The sequence below is a fragment of the Clavelina lepadiformis genome, chromosome 5 (assembly GCF_947623445.1).
Source record: "Clavelina lepadiformis chromosome 5, kaClaLepa1.1, whole genome shotgun sequence".
NCBI lineage: Eukaryota > Metazoa > Chordata > Ascidiacea > Aplousobranchia > Clavelinidae > Clavelina > Clavelina lepadiformis.
Genome location: NC_135244.1, coordinates 10,520,325 through 10,541,798, shown reverse-complemented (window position 1 = coordinate 10,541,798; position 21,474 = coordinate 10,520,325). Strand labels below are relative to the sequence as shown.

The window sequence follows — 21,474 nt, the reverse complement described above, 5'->3', positions numbered from 1 at the left end:
CGTCGGATGGGATATTGAGACACGCTTGCTGAACGCATTGTGCCATCCTTCAATACTATTATTCGTTCGTGGAAGGTCATCTTGAACCCGGTGGAAGACATTCCAACACCGGATAGGAAATAGAGGTTGACGACGATTCCTGCGACGCAATCGTCCAATCCAAGTAGTTTCGAAATAGTCAATGTATTCAGACAAGTGCTGCTCATCGTCGTCACTGAACGTGGCCAGGAAGTCCTCGAACCGTTGTACAACGTCTTCAGGCGGAACGAATGCCAGTGCCTGGAAGCATTTTATGCGAAGGGCGTGCTCGGCATCTTCAGTGAACCACCGCTGCAGAGAAAGGGCCTGAATTTTCCGGAAGCTACATTGGCCAAAATGAAAAAGGCAGCCGAGAATTTCTGCCTGAGGGAAGCTGGAAGAAAGAGCATTATATGCTGCCATTTCAAAGTCTATTGTTACCGTTTCTGGGGCTATTCCTGGTCGCTGTTGTTCCAATAAACAAAAGATGCGATTGTACACAGCTTCAGATTTGTTCTCTGTCACGGTGTATATGAGTGGCAGTGGCATTTTCATTGACCAGCGCGTGTATCGTGTACAGCTGGTATCCAAGTGGGGCAACATCAAATGTACCGTCACAAAACCAATTAGCGCAGTTGTTCAGTATATCCAGATTCTTTTGAGACGCAAACATATAAAATTCGTTCTGATCGTCTTCCTCGAGAACGAAGGCTTCTCCCCTCGGTGTCACGCGGAGTTCGTCCATCAAGCCGTTTCCTTCTGGACATACGCGCTTACGCTGTATCATCCGCTGTAAGGATGTTTTTTTAGGGAGAGCACCAGCGGTCGCTAAGGATATATCCTGCGTTTCGCTCTGAATAATGTTTGAGGTACGTTCATCTGACTTGACTGCTCGATCTCGCATGCTGGCTTTTGCTCTCGCAACTATAACACGTGCAGAGTTTGGTGGATGACTGTGTTCAGATGGTGCTCTCATGAGGATGTCGTCCTCGGATGTGGATACACGGCTTTTACATTTGAGGTAGTCCTCACATCTCCAGTAAGTTACGCCTTTTTTTGTTTTGTCACGAACGTACATAAAACCGTTCAAGGTCAACTTTCGTTTGCCTTTCTCACTTGAAATGAATTCCATTTTGAAATATATACAATCGTTATTCACGTGGAAAAAATTACAAGCATTCGTAAGATGTCTAAAATCAAATAGTGTGGAAGTCTAAGTATACACAATATGCTAAAATAATGTAATTATAATAGTCATATAACTTCCCATAAATAAATGAAATATTACTTGTTGAATATGAATTTACAGCACAGACTAGTCACTTTACTTACTTACCGGATGCCTCTCGCAGCAAAAAATTTTTTATGGCTTAGTCTATATCAACCTATTAACGGATAAATATAGCCTACGACGATTGTATGACTGCATGACTATGGTGAATTCATACATCACAATTCATGAATGCACACCATTACAAAGACCGCACATCACAATGGCTTATTGTCTCAATGTTTGAGAAACACGCAATTTAGATCCGAGGCTTAAAATGTTACACCTATAATTCATCAGTGTGATATCATAATTCTTACTTGAAGCTATTGTCAAAGTTTGTCATTCGATAAATAGTCGTTGAATCAACTGTCGGTTCGATTAATTGTCGTTCGATCAACTGTCGGTTCGATAAACTGTTGTTCGATCAACTGTCGGTTTGATTAATTGTCGTTCGATAAACTGTTGTTCGATTAACTGTCGGTTTGATTAATTGTCGTTCGATTAATTGTCGTTCGATAAACTGTCGTTCGATAAACTGTCATTCGATAAACTGTCGTAGTACCAAATAACCTGGTAGGATATGGTAAACACTTACATGACTTTAATCTATTGTCAATCTAGCTTAGATCATCAGTCTAGCATTACTCATGGCAATTCTGAAAGTATAACAGACCTGCCCTTTTAACATTAAGATGTGTTTATTTACATTGAGGTCAGCATCACTTAGGTCTTATTGAGTAAAAACTTTGTTTTAAGCATTTTTTGTCAGACCATGGCATATTCTATACTACAGAATTAGAATTCAAAACTGAAATAACCAAAATAATAAACTTATATAAACAGGGTTGCCATCGGTCTCAACTCAAAAATAAGGACGACTAGGAATCGAAAGACGAATACCACCTTAAACAGTGCACAACAGGAAAAAGCAACCAATGTTCCTAAAAAAAAAAAAAAAATTTCTTAGAAAAAAGGACAAACATATTTTCTAAGACACGGACCTTTAAAATAAGGACAAATCTTAGAAATAAGGACGGTATGGCAACCCTGTATATAAACATACAACAAACAAGTTCCAACTTGTGGACTAGCTCACACATGGAATTATTTGTATTGTATATTGTTTATTTTTTGTCTTTAACTGTGCGGAGCGCAAGTTTTGTGGCCGATAAGTCAAACACCTACCAAAGGGAATTGTATAGCATAACTGACATATTTACCAAGTAAGAAATGACAATACAGTACATGAACAAAAGCATAGTACAATGTTTTGCCACGTTAGGCTAAGAACAAGCTTAAATTAAGATAATTTTCAAAAACGTTAGAAAAAAATGAAGATGGGACAAGTCAAGTTATCGCCCAAGTATAAAGATATTTCCAATAATCCGACTCGATTGAATATTGCAAAATATTCGGTATCATGCATAGTGTTGCTATATGTGTAACCCATAATGGAAAGTGTGGCAATTGCACACACGTTTATCAACATGCATGACAAAATTTTTTATCTTTACGTTAATTTATAATAAACAAACAAAAAAAATAGTTACTTGAACGCTAATTTATAATGAATAAACAAAAAATTGAAGCTTCAGTGCATGCAATCACGCAAAAATTTGTGACTTTGCATGCGTGAGTTTTAGTTGAAAACTACCGTACTTTTCAATCACGTATCATATAGGCTCTCTATAACATATCTGCACCTACATGGTCTTTTATAAACAAAAAATAGCTGCCAGTCATTGTTATTGTGTTGTTATTGTTATAGTCATTATGTTAACTTAACTACCTTAATGCAACTTTTCGTTATTTTAGCCTTTTTTAACTGGCCCTACAAGCAGGGCTTTGGAGCCGGAGCCGTGCATTTTCAACGGAGCTGGAGCCATATGTTGTTTGAGAAATAGCGCCGGCTCCGATGTATTTCGTAAGATTTAAGATGCTCAATGAAAGAAAACTTGATGGAGCCAATATTATTACTTCGTACGAATGGTCTTTGAACACTTCTTTGTGCAGAAATAAATGTTTTGTGTTCATTGATTGTGTTGTTTTATTTGTGATTATTTTGAAACGCTAGATATTCCAAATTGAGCATTTATCCTTAAACCTCAGTTTTTGACGTAATGAAGCCAGAGCAGTGTTATCAATGAGCTCCGGAGCTGGAGCTAAATTATGATAAAAGAGAGCTCCGGAGCTGGAGCAATTTAACATTTACGCCTGCTCCAAAGTCCTGCCTACAAGTTTAGTTACTGTAATAGGTTTTCAGCGTTTTTGTATATAGGCCAGAGGTGCATGGGCAAAGTTGCTCAGTTCAGTGCTTGGCGAGATCAATGGTAGCCCACTGTTCAGTTCACAACAAAGTTTATGCGACATATAGGCTAAGCTTATTGTGCTGCTGCACATCTGCACATTTTTCTTTCATTTTATCTCAGAGCAGTGACATGAATATAATGGCCCCAACCAGAATTATGGTAGGCCTAGTTTTCTGTTTTGCACATGTAAACCTATATTTTTCTTACGTTTGTGCGGACTCTTCAGAAATACCGTTGCATATTTTCTGTAACGTGTGGAGCATGTCTAGCAATGACGTAGCTGTGAATACTCAACGCGTTATTGCCTGTTTAGGAAGACTTGGATTGTAGCCAAAACACATATCATAATCGGCCAAATAGTTTTCTCATTTCGTTTTTGGTACTTTCTTGCAGTTGGATTTCCATCGTTTGGGGCATATCTCGAAAGCAATTTGCTTGCCACTTCAACTCTGTAAAGTGTCACAAACGCAAAGTCTTAGAGACTTAGTAATATAGAACCATAGATATCCTATAAAACACGTTAAGGTGTTTATAGGATATCTATGTATAGAACACTCATAACAATCAAATAAAAACATTTTACTACCTGTCTTTTGTCATATAGTTTTCGATGTTATAGTAAGTGAAAGCTTGTGCAAGGTTAAACTGGGGTTAAAATACAATTTATTTGACTTAAGTATTAGTTTACTAGAGTCTGCTACCACGATTGCCAATAAATGTTTTTGCCACCATCCAACGTGCCGAAGTGCGCTCACGTTTAATTAAAACTAATATTATTCTTTAATTGACGCTCTTTTATTTGCATTGAAAAAAAGGAAAGATGTTATTTTCTTATATTGGTTTTGCTGCTTCTTTTGAATTCAATTTTCAGATTTCGGCTTTTGTGTTGGTATAAAATTTAGGAGGAGTCCTGGGCTAGTTGGAACACGGGGTTAGTTGAAACATCGCTGTTTTTGTACTCCCCGAATATCTTTGTAAATCTTTACTGCCTCTTAGTTATTGACAACGATGTTATCTGTTCGCCATGTTAATTTTATTGGTCTCAGAGCAGAAGCATAAGAGTTGTACACGTTTTTCTGTTTTTTACGCTTTGAACTAAATTTCGAGCTTGTTGGTAAATATAGTGTAACATAGTGCTCTAGAGAGATAAGTGAAAGTTCATTAGTCTATATTGACCGTAGGTGCCATGGTAGCAGAAAAGGCAGAGGCAATTAAATTACCTGGTTTAGTGGCTACATAAAATGTAAGTTTTCTCTTCCATGTGCACACGAGGTTAGTTGGAACAATTTTAATGGGGTTAGTTGGAACATGTTCACCATCTCAATTGATTGTCTTAAGAATGTCACACCTGAAAGCATAAGGCCATTTACAAAAGCTGCTCCCAGAAAGAGGAAATCCGACATAAATCGCAAAAGAACCAGGATTTTAACTGACACCCCTGAAAAACAGGAACTTATGGCACAGGTTGAAAAAAAGAAAAAGACAAATAAGAAAATTTGTAAACGCTTGATAAATGCTTCAAAGTCTGACTCTGACGAAGCACCGCCACCACTCTTATCAGATGAAGAGGACTGCTCAGACAGGAGTAGCCTACAACAGACGATTAAGAAATGACAGAGGTTAATCAACCAAATGACATTAAAGAAGATGAATTTGCACTGGTCAAATTTTCTGCAAGAAAAAGTGTTCAGTACTACTTTGCACAAGTAAGTGATGTTTTTGAAGATGGGGACGTAACCTTCAAATTTTTGAAGCGCTCCAGTCACTCTAAATTAGCGAGTGAACGCCCCTCGTTTATTTTTTCTATGGACACTGACGAATCGGAATTCACCCAAAATTTAAAAGACATTGTATTCAAATTGCCTGTTCCTTTGAACAGAAGAGGAACGAAATGCTATCAGCAGAGATTTGTCTTCCCTGTTGACTTGTCGGGCTACAATCCACAATAGATTGATTGATTTTTAAAGAACAGACACTTTTGAATACTGTATATAACAAATTGATGTATGTTCCAACTAACCCCGTGTGGTGTTCCAACAAGTCCCGGCTTCGGGGTTAGTTGGAACACGTGACTGATGTCTGCAAAATTAAAGTTTGTGCGTAAACCTGTAACAATTTCAGGTCAGTCTTTTGTAATAAGTTGTAGATCATCATAGTCATTCTGCTAGACTAGATAAAGGTTTTGAAGATCATTCTGAAATTTGGTGGAAATCATCCAAAAATTTGTTCCAACTAATCCCGGTCTCCAACTAACCTATAGGGCTAGGCTATAAAGCAAATAAGCGTACAGTATAGATGCGAATATTAAGGTGGAGAACATTGACTTTCTGGAATCATATGTAGTCATGAGACAACTGTTTCAATTAAGACTGTTTCAACTGGCTAGAGCATTTACCGCGCTAAGTTCAGATTACCCAGATACGACCTTTTCTTCATTCCTAAACTTTCGTTCGACTAGCGAAACATCTTTTTATTCTACCCATTTATTACAAAAGCATTTTATTACTTAGCAATTTATTACTGCTCGCCCAACGCAACATTTTTGTACAAACATCGTTGACAGCGATTTAAATACTGGTCAAATATGCAGATAAATCCTAGTTATAAAGATGTATGCATAATTTCATGGAACAATGTCAACGCGTACAAAGCATATTGTGTTTATTGATAATATCGGAAAAGTATCAAATTCCGTCGTCGGTTTCATTGGGCCATAGAAATCAAAAATAAAAACGAATAGACTAATATGTAACAATCGGAAAACGAACTTTATCAATATTATGCAACAAGGAAAAGCATTGGACGACTCACCATGCTGTGTCTTCAACGATAATTCATTTAATGAAACCAATTAACGATTTTTTGTAAACCGTGGATAAAACTGAAAGTGCACACGAGAAGTGAACAAACAAGACATGATTATCAAACGTTGTCGAATGGTGGCAAATTTCCCCTGAAATCCTATAGTCGCTGATTACGATCGCGGTTGCCGGCACTAATTAATGACTTCTACGGCGGCAGACCCCTTTTAACTTATCGAATATGAATTCAAGTTTAACCTGATAAAGTGTAATTTTAACATCCTTTGGGGAACGATGTCCAACATCGCGGTTAAACGTCATATTGAGACGTTTTTGGGGTACCGCATGCAGCATTGCTTCTCCTGGTAGCCAAGTAACCTGTTACAAAGTTTTGACATTTTGTGCTTGAATTGATTTAGCGTTTACTTATGTGCATTTTAAACGAAATTAACCGGCATGCTTTTATGGTTGTTTTTGTGATACTTGTGCATTTGGTGTCATTGCTTATCGGCAATAAAAGTGTAGGTGTGACGTGTTATGTCTGTCGTGTTAACCTTCCGATATAATAGGGTCCATATCCACACGGATCTATATAAGTCAATTTAGATTGGGAGGCGAAATGATTGATTTGAAAAGAGGTTTCGAAGCCGTCAGAATGCAGCTGCGGCAAGACGAATCTGATTTTTTAGACCAGAATCAATAGTGCCGGAAAAGCAAATTAAACACCTAATATATTTAAACTGATCTATCTTCTTATGCGGTCGGTCTTCAATAACTTATATGTAGCACAACAGAGGGAACACCGCATGAAGAGAATGGTAGCCCTTCTACTTTGATATCGTTTATTTGCATCCCACCTCGAGAGTAGTTGCTGTTAAACAACACTCTCGTGTTAGGCATTTTATTTTGCCACCTGATGTTTGGTGTACGGTAATTAATATTAATTTATTGTCTTCCACTTTCGCTGTATAGACAGCGAAAGTGGAAGACATTGAGTTGATCTTCGTGTCGACCTCGTGTGGTCCAAGATTCGCTTCCAAACCAAAAGAGTGCTCAAGATGCATGCAGTGTATACTTGCATCTTTGTGTGCTCTGAAAGCTTGCTTTTAGTCAATACTCTTTTTGTAAATCTGGCCGTGGTGGTTGAAGCCTTGCCGATCCGCTTGCTGAGTTCGCTGCCCAGAGAGAGGGAATCGGAGAGGGTAGAGCTCAGGTACACAAAGTTATGGACGATTTCCAGTTCGTGATTGGAGACATTAATGCTCGGTCTCTGTGACATTACTTTCGTCTTTTTAAGGCTAATGATGAGGCCGAAATCTTTGCAGGCTTGACTAAAGCGAGTCATAAGTTTCTGAAGATCGTCAGCTACGTGTGCAGTAACTGCAGCATTCGGCAAAGAGAAAGTCACAAAGGCAACATTGGCGGAATTTATTCTTGGCTCATACTTCTTGCACCTAGTGGGGCAAGCGCATCGTTGCCAGGCAGCACCATACCGATTGAGGGCTGCCCAATTGTTCCAATGTCGTCACAGGAGTTGCCAGAATGAAATTGAAGTATATTCGAATTGCCTTAAATGGGACTGGGACTCCATGCTATTTGACCAACAGCTAGGACCCAGGCATGTACTATCAAGCCGGGCCAGAGCAGATCTGGAAGCAATGGGAACTAAGGGATAACTTCAAGATCCCCAAGTCTTTAGAACTTTCGAACTAAAGCCATTCCAGCGTTTTGAGTTTAACGTCATACTCAGGAACACGAAATAAATAAAAAAGGAAAATTGACGTGGACCGTCACTATAGCCTACTACGGCAAAATAACTTAATAACGTTTCAAGAAATAGTTAAAGCGACTTGACATAGTGCCATTCGCTTTCCTTGCTTCGGCGTAGACATTTTGGATGGAACTTACAAAGCGTTTTCAATTTTTTGGAGGTTAAACTTCCATCTTTTTCCGACGTTTGACCGCAATTTTTGGACATCGTTCCCCACCGAAAGTTAACATAATAATTTGTCACCTTAAATTTTAGTTCATATTCGATAAGTTGAAGACGGTCTGCCGCCGTAAAAGTCACTTATTAATGCCAGCATACGCGATAATAATTAACGACTATAGGATTTTTGAGTTAATTTTCGATATTCTGACGACGTTTGACCGCGATTTTGGACATCGTTCCACATCGGAAGTAAAAAATAAATTAAATTCAAATTTTGGACCCTACCCATTTACATTTTGAGTCTAGCCAACTTAAAACTTGAGACCAGCCCATTTAAAACCTTAGCCCATCTCATTCATATTTTGAATGCAACCCATTTACATTTTGAGCCCAGCCCATTCTAATTTTGAATCCGGCCCATTTGAATTTTGGGATCAGCCCACAAAAATAAGTTTGCGTTTTTCTCCAAATTCTTATAGAAATTTTAACATATTTATTTTTTTAGAACCTATACTTGATTGGGATTGCACTAACGGGCTAATCTTCTTCATACTTAATGAAAAAAATAATTACAAATTAAAAACTATGCTTTTGTTTCTTTGCTCCCTCAACTCCAGGAGTTTAGTTCCGAACAGAGTGTTTTAGTGTGCACAGTGGGTTTTGACTGCGGTAATAGCCTACTCGTACGATGTCATTTTCTGGTTCAGAAGCGATATCTTCCGCTTCAAGCAACGTATTTTCATTTGAAAGGTTAATTCAGCATTGATATTTATTTTTCGTTAATTGGAATGCAGTGCTGTCTCATTGGACTCACATGCCTCAATTTTTGAATAAATGAATAAATTCTGCTGAAGTTTGAATTAAGCTGATTATATTTATTTGTTCACATCGTTCTAAATATAAACTTACCACAACCTAAACACCAGCCATTATTTAAAAATAATACTTAAAAATTACTTTAGTTGGCTAAAATAGCTATTTTCTGATTATATAAAATTTATCACCTATATAAAATCGTGATTGGCTGCGTGCAAGTGAATAGGCATTGTCACGAAATTATACATCAATCGAAAACGTCATATAATAAGTACGGAAGACATGCAACAGCGAAACATCAGTTTCTTGGTGCGACATGAACATTGAACAGCGTGATATGTTTGGGCCTATAGCACTTTGATTTTTTTTATTTTGTTACACAAAGGATCCTCTGGTTGCACTTACAAAAAAACTCTGTTGGACAAACCAGGAAAAATCGAAAATTAGATTATAAGAAGTATTACCGACATTTTGCTATAGTTCGTTGAATTACACAACCATAATTATCTATATAAAACAGCTTATACTACTTCTTCAGCTATACTAGCTTTCGCAGTAGGCCTACACCTGAAGAAGCAAGCTTTTGCTTGCGAAAGCTAGTGTCGAAAAATAAACAGTTAACCTTTAGAGTGCCAAATTATACCCTGTTTTATATAGATAATTCTAGTTGTCTAATTTAACGAATTAGACCTTGTTTTATGTTTTACTATTTTAAAATCTGGTTAACACGGTTCAGACAACATCAACTTTGTAGAATTATCTAGTTGTCTAAGCCTGGTGCAGCGAGTTCTACTGTATGTACATGTGAGTTCTACCGTATTGTACGAATTTTACTACCTGCTAAACCAATTTTTTATTTCATGATTCAACCATACAATGAAGAGATAGCACAATATACTGCAGTTTGTGTGAAAAATCGGCCCCCGATCAATATGGCATGCTGCTAGTGAGAGAACCAGAAGTTAAAATTTTTGAATCCCATCACTGGTTATCAGCTAACAAGAATCAGCCGGAAATTAAAAATGTGGGTACCCACGGATGACCGAAAGTGAGCCAGTGCTGGTGTGGGGCAGAAGCGGGTAGGAAAATTAAAATTGTGGGTACCCGCAGCCACTTGCAAATTAATAAGTCAGCACATTGCGGTCGCGTGTGAGATCTTTGCGAGGCGGTAGCGGGCAGAAAAAGGGCCCGTGGCCCGTGTCGTATCAAATAGTGACTCCCTTTCCACATATTGATCCCTCTTTGTGATAAATTTATTCATTCAATACCCAATAAACTCTATACATAAGTAGCTTACAAAACTTAAAGACAGAAGTAGGCCAACACTTGTGACTTGTACACGTTATTTTGTTTGCCAGAGTACATGCATTCGCAAAAATTACGGTACCATATTATTAATCCATTGAATAGGGGCACGTTTAATGCTGAGGTAAATCAATGTCTTTATAATACTGTATTATAAAGTCATTGGTTAAATCGTTTATCAGAAAATAAATACATTACATTACAGAAGAAGGTAAATATTTGGCACTACACTTGGATCCTCTGCACATCAGCTTTAAGATGTTTATGCCATTTTATCACGTGATGTTAGTCTTCAAACAGTCTTTCAGGTCTTATCCTTTCTTCCTTCAAGTTTCATGCCATTTTGAAACTACAGTAATTTGTTGTTGCTCCTGTTGAGAAGATTTTTATCAGTTTAGTTGAATTTTCTGCGAAAGCCCTTTGGTTGTTGAGCTATTTATAGTATACGAAAAAAGTCGATTATTCATATGATTGCTTGAGAAGTGATGTTCAAGAGATCTATATTTCCGAGAAATTCTCCTAGAAACTTTGTGAAATTAGGTCTAAGTGCAGCAGTTAGAAAACAGAAAATTCGGTCCCGGAAAGAGAAACCCAAGAATAAGGGTTTCTCTTGCTTTTATTCAAATAATAATAAAAGCACACCTAATACCGTGGCCTTACAAAAGGCTTCGGTACCGATACGGGTTGACCGCATGTTGGAAACAGATCATGCCAGAAAATCAACCAATATAAAGCCGGTCTGTAAAAACCTAGAAGAGTGCAAACATAACGCTCACGATAGCTCAGAATATCGTGTTAATGGTAAAGTTATAACTTCATTAAAACGTTTTGGTAGGCCTATATGCCGTAGGAAATTTTCCATACGGTTCCGCTAGGTTCCCGGTAGCCTATCATACTTATTAGCAATGTTCCCTCTAATTTTTCACGAGTCTGAGCAAACACACTAACTCCCTGAGCGGTCCCTTGGACCACTGTGAGCAACATCAGACGTGCCACGTGCGCACTGTGGCCATTATTATGCGGTTATTCTATTTTTAATTCAGGTTGGCTTATTTTCTTGTGCGCAACACAGATTTTCTGTGCGCGGAGACCGTGTCAGCAGTGCGCATTTGCGCACGCGCGCAGCTTAGAGGGAACATTGCTTATTAGCCCAGTTTTCTTCGTTTTTTTTAGTTTAATTTATACAGGTCTTAATGTAGGATTAATCATTTTATTTACTCTGTATACCTAGATTAAACACTTTATAGTAAAAAGGCAGAACTAAGGTCACGAACTTCAAAGATGTTGACCTTGTCTTTCTTTTTATTGACGTAAAGTTGAAAGCTGGCTTACCGGTACATTATGACCAGGCCTACAGCTGTACAGGGTCACTTTTGTTATGACTTATATTCCACGTCTCCTTTACTTCTGCACTCCTTTACAACCTTATCAGGATCGAACATTTTGGGATTAGTACGTCATAACTTCTTCCCATTCAGGTCTTCAAGTCGGAGTGCAAAAGCATAGAAGACCCAAAATCTTTCCGACTTAACCCAATGAAATTTGTTTGAGGCTAATTTGTTCATTAATTGTATAACAAATAACCGATATTAACAAAGAATGGGCATTTTGTAGTAAAAGTTAATAGACCTTTCACGGAGTTACAACCATCATTTTTGGGGTTCCAGGATTGTGTGGACTGCCTGTAATTAATAATGGAAATTGTCGACCCACCTTGATTATTCTTTAAAACGCAAGCGTTTTAGGTATAGAATTGTAAGATTTCACTTAGGTGAGTAGCATATGAATTTTTTTCACAATGACGAAAAAATGTTGCCTAGTTTTTATTTTACAGCGCTTTAAGTTTTAGCCTGTGCAATGGATTGGCGTCACGAAACATTGTTAGTGGTGAACGAGTAAAATGCATGAGAGTTTGCGTGGTATTAACTATACTCACCATTAAGAGACCGTGTATTATTATAGGTGAAATCTTTACAGTCTGATATCTAAAAAGCTTGCAATTTAAAAAAGTCAAAGTGAGCCGAAAAGTTGAAATTTTAGTGTTAAGTATTGGCAATCAAGAAACTATATAGCCAGTATTTAACTCGGAAAGGGTTTATTATAATCCAAGTTTGTATTGTAACAATTTTTCTGACTTTACATGTTGATATGATGCAGTTGTCATGCTTTTTCTGGTTCACAAAACTTCTAGATACGTTTTCAAGTTAACATGCTATGTATATATTAATATAATTATTACATAAAAGTTGCATGAAAAGTGAAAGTATTGACAGACTGCTAGTTGTTAACTGCAGTTATTACTCTCCTCCTCTACATTTGCTCTCTTATTGTCATTACAGTTTAATTATAAATGTCACAAAATCAAGTAATTACTGTTAAACTGCAAAAACATGCAGATAAAGCTTATCAGAGACTTAAAGAATACGATAAAAGTGTATACATACTAAGATCTGGGCTTGCAAATTCTGAAAAAACGTTTGTTACAGAATATCTATAAATGCAGGTGCTTGCATATTCATAAAATCTGGTGTTTGCAGAACCGGATGTAAAGGACAGTGCTTCATATTCGTAAAAGATGATGTTCTTAAAACACATCTATACTTAGGTTGTAGCTTAGCCTTAAACTAACCAGGTGCTTATCGTACAAACCCGGTAACTTCGCATATTAATTAGCTGAAACCATAAAATACTAATGTGTCAGGTATCCTTAACACTATCAGTTGCTTATCACCTACACTTGGCTTAAATATAAAATGCTTTCATAACTGAACCCGTTCTTATATCTGTATGCTGGCCGTAACGTACGTCAATTTAATTGAGATGTCACAATAAATCTCAATCACTGCACGACAAAACGTGGCAAGTTTGCAATAACTTTAAAGCGATTAAAAAGTGTATTCATTTTGTATTCTTGTTTCATATTTGGTGCACTTGTATTTACACTAACCTCCCACTTTAAATGAGTGAAGTTATCGTAAGTAGGTCACATATACTGTTGTTTAAAATAGGCGATAAGGGTTTAGAAGGCTATTTTTTTTAGGTGAAACAGTGGCGTTCCTTATCGCATTGATAAGATAAGCACAACCCAAATGGTCCGCCAATAAAATAATTGCAGCTTTTTAAATTGTAATAGTTATTATTTGAATAACCGGCGTTTGTTAGAACTTCGCTTTTAATTGGGGTTCTCAAATTAATGGTTTTAGCATCTTAACAATCCCTTAGGCCTACTCCGTGTGAAAAACTAAATGCATTGTTTTGTTAAGTCTTTATTTCACTCGCAACTAGTTCTGACTTACATCAAGTCTGTTTCCATTTCAATGTTGCGCAAAAGCTATACTAAACGATTCTTACACGATGAGGTCATATCATTGTTTCAAATACTCAAAGCTAGGTATTGGAGAGATTGCACAAGAAAAAATGAGCGCATTCCTGTCGTTGCACTGTTGGGGCACAGTATATTAATCAAAATGGGCATAAATCAGTCGTAAACGTTGCAAATGTGCCAATAATTAAAACGCATTCACTTGTTTGTCGGTCAAAGTTGTGTTGTTGTCCGGTTGATATTGAGCCAATCAGGATCGTCTGTTACTATTGTCCCAGGATTCAATCCAGGTCGATGACAAGGGAAGACATTTTTTTCACATTTTGGGCAGCGCAGCTTGCCCTTTTTTGTTTTATAATTATAAATGAAATTATCAATGTCGATAAGAGAGAGAGGTCAATCCTCTGATGGGTGTGTTGCAACACCCGAACATGCCCAACTAGATCCACCACTGGCTGAGGTGCATTATCGTTTATTTAAAACCTCAGTGAACTTTGGCAAGTGCCACTACCCTTATGTTACAATAGTCATTACCTTGACTAATATCACAATGCAGATCATGATTGACAGATAATAGTAAAGTCCTCATTGTTCAAAAAGTAAACTGCGAATACATATTGTGGTCATGTATTGAAGTTCCATTAAGAAATCCTGATAACGTGATATGTTTCTTAAGCTATTTTCTAAGACATTTTCTTCAATATTTTTTGTAAATAACTAGTTACTTTTAAATAAAACTTCTAATACTAAAATACTATGCATGATGTCAAGTACTTACTAATATTCGATTAAATCCAATTGTTGAAATTATGCCAGTATTTTTATGGATATTGACTCATCCTAAATACACAATATGGTCAAGCGTCCTAAATGGGGCGCACATAGATTTGTCCCCCAAAAATGCGCACAGGTCATTATAAGTAACAAACAAAAAATAAGTTATTGTCTTTTATGTCCTTTTGTTGACCTATCTATCATCTAACCATATGCTAAAGATAAGCTCATTGCATATGGCCTGACCTCATCTGAACGTATTTTGTCAGGCTATTAATTTTAGGCCAAAACAGGTTTCGTATTGGCTGTCTGAACTTTGTTGTGGCACGTTCTATGCTGGTAAATTTAAAAAATTTTTATGTCATTTACTAATGGAGGGTCTTAGTCTTCGATCACAAGTAAAACATTTTTTAATCTCCCGCAGAGTCAGAAGCAATACCGTGCGTTTGAATTTGGTAGCATTTTGCGGTTTGCACATTAAAAAAAACACAGGTCGCCTGAGTGGTCTTGAGGCGACTTTTCGCGTGACTCAAGTTATTTCCTTTTTTTGTTTGTTGTCTTTTAAAATGTAAATCATTACTTTATATTTTAAATATGTTTCATAAAGCAGTTTATTTCAACCCGCGTCCACTGCAAAGACCTAATGAAGTGTACTTACTAAACTAGGAAATAGAATGGCAAAGCCTTTAACCATTTAAGACATGAAAAATGGGTTGCTACTTTTGAATTATGGATGAAAAGCTACATTGTACTTGTCACTAAAAAGCTATATTCTACTGCTGGCATTAAAACGCTTATTTCCTTATAAATTCAAAATCACTCGGCCTTATCATTATCACTTTCAACGTGGTGGGTAATAAAAGCTCTCCCAATTGGAATTCGAAAGATGATATCATAATCGTGGTGAACGTAAAAAGAGAAAAGTTATTAGAGTATCATTGCGGCTTAATCGAGATTAGTGCATACAATTAGTTGCCAATTAGACATACGAAGTAATAAACAAAGAACTTTGCAGATTTACCAAAATGAGTAATTAATTTCTAGTTAGTTAGGTACCGAGAATAATCATAAAGTACAGTTGCACGTTATCGTATTTAGTTGGGCATTGTCTGTTCCGTTATTTGGCACGTGTCTCGTGAAGCAAATCGAGTAAATCATTTTTTTAACATCTATACTCTCTGCATATGTTTTGGGTACCAATGCGGTTAATTTGATGTTTTTGGTCCGCCATAAAATCGCAGTGCTAATGGCTAATTACATGAAAATTACTTGCTGTTATGTAAAACTTTTATTATTACTAAGTGTAGGTAGGTACCATCTTCCACCCAAGTGTGACTTACTGCAAGTTGATGCACAAGCAAATTTATAATTGGAAAGTTTCCAAAAAAGTGTGCCTATTTAGGACGTTTGATCATACTATGCCGTCTTAAAGTAAGGGGCAAGTCCAAAAACAAGTTGGCCTTAAATGAAAGAGTAGTTGTCAGTTCAGTAAGTATACTGGAGAAAGGATTTTAATAATACGCAGTAATTAAGCAGTTACCATAAATAAGTGGCAAAAAATGTAAATTCATTGTTTAATTATGACAAAAACTTTAGTATTTATTGTGCCACAAAATTAGAAACAAAAGAGATGATTTAGGTATTTCGATCAATTATGATTAGAATGTTTCATGTGGCCAACATGTAGGGATTTACAAAGTAGAATAACTTACTACTGTATTTTAAAATGATTTTTTCGAATGATTCTAAACCAATGACTATAACACTTATTTTTCACAAATATCTGGTATGATAGACAATGCGTGGTTATTTTATGAAGTTCTTTATGTTAGTTGTCTAGTTTTTTTTTACCTAAAAAGATTGTTTGGACGTTTTTCAAGAAATATATACTATGATCAGAGTTAGTTTATCTAAAGAAACTATTTAACGATGAATTCACACAGATTTTGCCTAAAGGATTTCATGTATGTTTAACTTGAACACTTTCCTCCCTCACCTGCTTAACTAAGTTAAACAAACAGAAAAAGTACTCAAGGGAGATTTCTGTGGGGATCCGTAGTACAAGTCTCCGTTTGAATGTTCATTTTTCTTTAATTACTTTGTATTCTCCTATGTAGATAATCGTTTTCGCTACCGCATATAGCTTGACTGCAGTTATATTTAATTGCTTTGCTTACAATAAACGATGTCAACCTTTGACCCCATGTTACACAAGATTTTTCAAAACTGAACGCAATATTTAACGGCGATAATAATTATAAAAAAACCGGAAATCATCAGCAAAAATATTGCAGACTTAATCTATATTTGCAATGGTTGGTCAACATCGTAAATTTTTGTTAATTCTTTGTCTGCAATCTTTTCAAACAACTTCCAGAAAGTTTAGCTTCTAATATCGTAACTGCCTGCATTCCAATGTCGTTTAAAGAAATTTACCGAAATTGTTTTAGTATTGTCAGGTAGTTTTGTTTTGTCTGCTTAGGCGGAACTTCTTACAAGTTTGTGATATTAATTGAAGTAGTTTCATAATGATAACTGAAAGTCGAGGTACACAAACTTAAAATTTTTTCTTATCATTACGTTGCAGTGAATTGTGCATTACAGTGGTAATGTGAATAAACCTCACTTAACAACAAATTCATGGAAGCAAGGTGTAATTAAAAACAGACTTTCACACTATTTTATGCAAGTGTGTTTTTAAAAATAAATTCTAAAATAAAGACGTATTCCATGCAAGTCGCATTAGCTAGCCCACCACTACTACCATACCTAATTTAAACTCCAGTCATCAAGTATATATTGTTCTACATGTGACCTCATATTGTCCATCATAAGACAACAAATTTGCGATACAATGTTGACAGTAACTGCTTAATCGCTTCTTATGATTAAAAGTTCTTCTCCAGTATACTTACTAGCAACTACTGTTTGATTTAATGCCAACTTGGTTTTCAACTTGCCCCTCACTTTAATATTATAATATCTGAGTTGTAGAACTATTACATTTGTGTTTTGTTTGGGTATGTACTGTGTGTTTCGTTATAGGCTGTCAGTGCTTTTGGTAAACACTTTTTACTCCTGATCATATGGGCTAGAATTTATTGTCTGATTATTGGAAAATTTAAATTCAAAGCAAGAAAGCTTTCAGGTCTACTGAAAAAACTGCCAGCTAGTTACACTATTTTCTAATCAAAATTTTTAATGTTTTTCTTTTTTTTTTTGTTTCTACAACAGAGCAAAAGCATCGAGTTGAGTCTGAACTACTGAAGCATCATCAACAGTTGCTTTCATCTCATCTCTCTGAAAATGCTTCACGCCAAGTTATACGCCACAAAGCACTCGAAATTGCAAACAAATTACAAATTTCAAGAAGAAAATTTAAAGGAACCAATAAATGGCTGAATGACTTTTTAAAACGCTGTGAAAACTTAGGTTATATAACTGCTTGCAGTAGGGATAATGACATTAATTATTCTAATCACGCAACTGTGCGTGAAAGGAATGTGTCATCTACAAACTCTTCTGCCTCCTGCAGTGCGGTTATCTGCAAAACACTTAATCAAGAAAAGGTTAGTTTTATGTTCATATACATGTGTTTATGTTTTAACTTGTTTTAAATTTGGTAAACTGATTCAGTAAATGTTTCTGCTTAGAATGAAAATACTTAACTAATCAAATTGTAATAAATTCAGGTTTATAAGCTGGACCTTACATGATAATGCTTTTAAATTTTGTAAAATTACTATTAGACCTATATAGCTTACATTTTCTTTCCAGTAAGCAAATCAATTAGAAAAACTCTCCAATGAATTTTAGTAATTGATATTGAATATTCATGTCATTAGTCTACTGGTATATAAAATCAAATATGGTTGATGTGTTTTCTCAAATTCTGGGAGGTTTGTTTATTTAGAATATTATATTGTCACTGATCTGAAACCTGGCTCTGACTTAGCTCATTTTTCCATGTCTTTTGAATTTTTTTTCTCCTAAATCATAGGTTTAAAATTGAAAATAGCAATACGCAGTGTTTGTTTTTAAGAAATATTGTTTAACTAATGTAGTAAAATATTAATGTTTTTATACTATGTTGTGTATTACGTCTAAAGTCATTTTTTCTGACTTAGGAGCAAGCAAGTTCAAATGCTAATATTCCCTCCTTTAACCTGGCAAACTTGTTTCGTGTTTCTGCCAAACCAGTACTTTCATTGAATTCTTCTCAGAACTTCCCTTCTGAAGAGACAACTCCTGAAGTGAACCATCACGAAAACACTAGAAAGGCTGAAGTAAGATTACAGTAGAATTTGATGTGTTGTTTATTTTAGTGCATTAGAAAATTAACTTTCTTTTTCCATGTTTGAATCTTTTAGACTCACTATCAAAGTAGAAGAAAGTTTCTCAAAAAGAAGCTTCTTTCATCACGGACTCCATATGTTGCATTTCATGTTGGGGAATCTTTCCCAGAGTTAATAAGAACAAAGAATACCGATTATCAGTTTAAATATCAACCATCACGTTCAATGAAAAGTTGTCTGCGTTACGGTTCTCATTCCTATAGTGATGATATTCTTGACCAGCTGTTCACTGCCAGCCAAGTACTCATGGGTAGATTTTCATGTTATAGTTATACCATGCTAATCACTTTTTATTTTGACGCTTTGGTTCCTGAATGATGCAAAGAAACTTAGGCACTTGTCAAGGCTCGTTCTTTGAAATAGGATGTATATTGGGAGAAAAGACAGATAGTGAAAATATTTAAATTTTGTTAATTATGTTTGGATTAAGGTTTAAATTAGGCTACTTTTAGAGTATTTTGTAATGACGTTTGTGTTTAGCTATTCTTTATTTGACAAAAACCATGCCAACTGAATTATTTTTACTGTTGAAGTAGACGTTACCTAAATGGTATATGCTAGTAGTGTTTCTTGTATGACCTACTTTGCATCTCTACTTTACATTGAATTCAATGAAATGTATTGCATTACTATGTATAATTTTTTTAGATGCTCAAGAAAAGAACAAATGCATTAAAATTGAAATTGATGATGACGCTGATTCTGGTTATAGAAGTCGCAGTGAAGATGCTGAAGGAAACTGTTTATTATCACCTGAATGTAAAACTGTTACACAATCTGAGACATCTGTCACTCAATTCAATATTGCATCTTTGGAAAGAAATCTTCCATCAGTATTTGAAGACATCCCTGAACCTGTCTCATTTTCAAAGTTTTCTGCTGATCACGAAAAGAGAGTCGATGATGAATTCTTACCACTTATGACGAATACTTCCGTATCTGATGATTTCACTTCGAGTATCGTGGAAGATGACGATTGGATCAGCTCGCTGTTCAGCTAGCTTACATTGATTAACCTGTTTCTTTTTTACTGCCATTATTTTCTCTAATAAATTTTTTTATTTTCGGAGTCATGGATACAGCAGTAGTATAACAGTAGTACAGACTGTACAGTCATATATAACTGCTATGGATGTAAATTAGCGCAAGTCCATACAGAGAAATGCTGCCCGAAACAGTCGGTAAATGCTTCGTGAGCCGCTTTCGCTGCTGTAAATGTCCGTGCGATTGTTGCAATTCCGATTTAAAGTTGGTAATACGGTCATTAGTCAGCTGGAGGGCGTAAGTCAAAAAAATTTTCGTGAAAGTAAGTTATGTTATAGACCGGCGCTCTGCAGTTTATAAGTAAAAGTTTTCTTTGCGCTTTGTGACTGTTTTTCACGTGATGGTAGCGTAAAAAGGAACTCTATTCTGAAGAAACTTACTGGAACAACTTGGGGTGCTCACCAAACCACACTTAGAACATCAGCCTTGGCACTCTGCTATAGTGTAGCAGAATACTGTGCGCCAGTATGGGAACGCAGCAAACACACAGACAAAATTGACATTCAACTCAATAATACAATAAGAATTCTCTCAGGCTCCTTAAAATCAACACCCAAGATCTGGCTTCCAACCATGGCAGCTATAGCTCCACCACACCTCCGAAGGCAGGAAACCACCCAACGGATTCACGACCAAATTGACGACCTGCCCGACGACATTCCACTCAGTCAAGTCATTCAAAGTGCACCCTCCACAAAACGATAAAAAAGCCGCAAAACTTTCTATAACTCATACAACAGTAACTCCGATGTGCACACAGCCTGGAAAACCTACTGGCAAAAACACAAACCTGTTGGAGCAGATTTGATAACCGACCCCACGAAAGCACTACCCGGTTTCTCAACAGCCACAAGAAAAATGATCAAGACAGGCAAGAACAGCTTCAAACTTATATCGATGGGGCTTAATCGACTCCCCAACATGCCCAGCATGTAACGAAGCCCCCCAAGATACCGACCACCTCGTGATAAAATGCCCCAATACAAAGTTGACTGGAGGCTACAGCACCGTCAACCAATGCGGCCAAAACTTCAAAAACTGGATTGACAATATGATGGTGAACGTGTGAAGACCATACGACGATGATGAAAAAGTAGAAACCCTGACCTGGCCTGTTTCGTTGCAATTAAGATACAGTATGTCGTTACTTACTATTGGCTGCATTTTGCTGCATACTTCATCTTATTTTTCACCATAATTGTGGAGAACGAAAAATTGTGCTGACGCTGATGGTCAAACGTATTAGAAGCAATGATAATTATACACCATAAAAAACGCAAGCAAATGTGGTAAAGCTTCCAGAACAAAACCATGCATCATAATAAATACAGTAAGTTTAAGATAAATAGAGGTTCAGCACAGCCACAAAACCCGAATACATACATTATTTAAGCGTAAGTTAGTAATTAAAAAAGTTTATCTGGTAAACTGGCAGAACATTCACGTCTGTGCCACAGTCAGGATGTTTTCAAAAAAGTGAAAACACCAATAAAATTTGCTTAACTTCCTTCCATCTCAGGGCTG

At 36.4% G+C, this 21,474-nt stretch overlaps 2 protein-coding genes across 2 annotated transcripts; one reads left to right on the top strand and one right to left on the bottom strand.

Annotated features, from left to right (window-relative positions):
* Positions 1-523: 523 nt before the first annotated feature.
* Positions 524-4,040, bottom strand: LOC143460833 (uncharacterized). The gene is made up of 2 exons (XM_076958475.1): positions 3,808-4,040; positions 524-2,232 (listed from the first exon to the last, which is right to left on the bottom strand). Exon 2 carries the CDS (start codon positions 1,148-1,150, stop codon positions 524-526), a length of 627 nt encoding a protein of 208 aa, XP_076814590.1. The 5' UTR covers positions 1,151-2,232; positions 3,808-4,040.
* A 6,758-nt stretch (positions 4,041-10,798) lies between these two features.
* Positions 10,799-19,975, top strand: LOC143459157 (uncharacterized). The gene is made up of 5 exons (XM_076956171.1): positions 10,799-11,256; positions 17,786-18,120; positions 18,679-18,837; positions 18,922-19,156; positions 19,555-19,975. Exons 1-5 carry the CDS (start codon positions 10,941-10,943, stop codon positions 19,905-19,907), a joined length of 1,398 nt encoding a protein of 465 aa, XP_076812286.1. The 5' UTR covers positions 10,799-10,940; the 3' UTR covers positions 19,908-19,975.
* Positions 19,976-21,474: the final 1,499 nt, after the last annotated feature.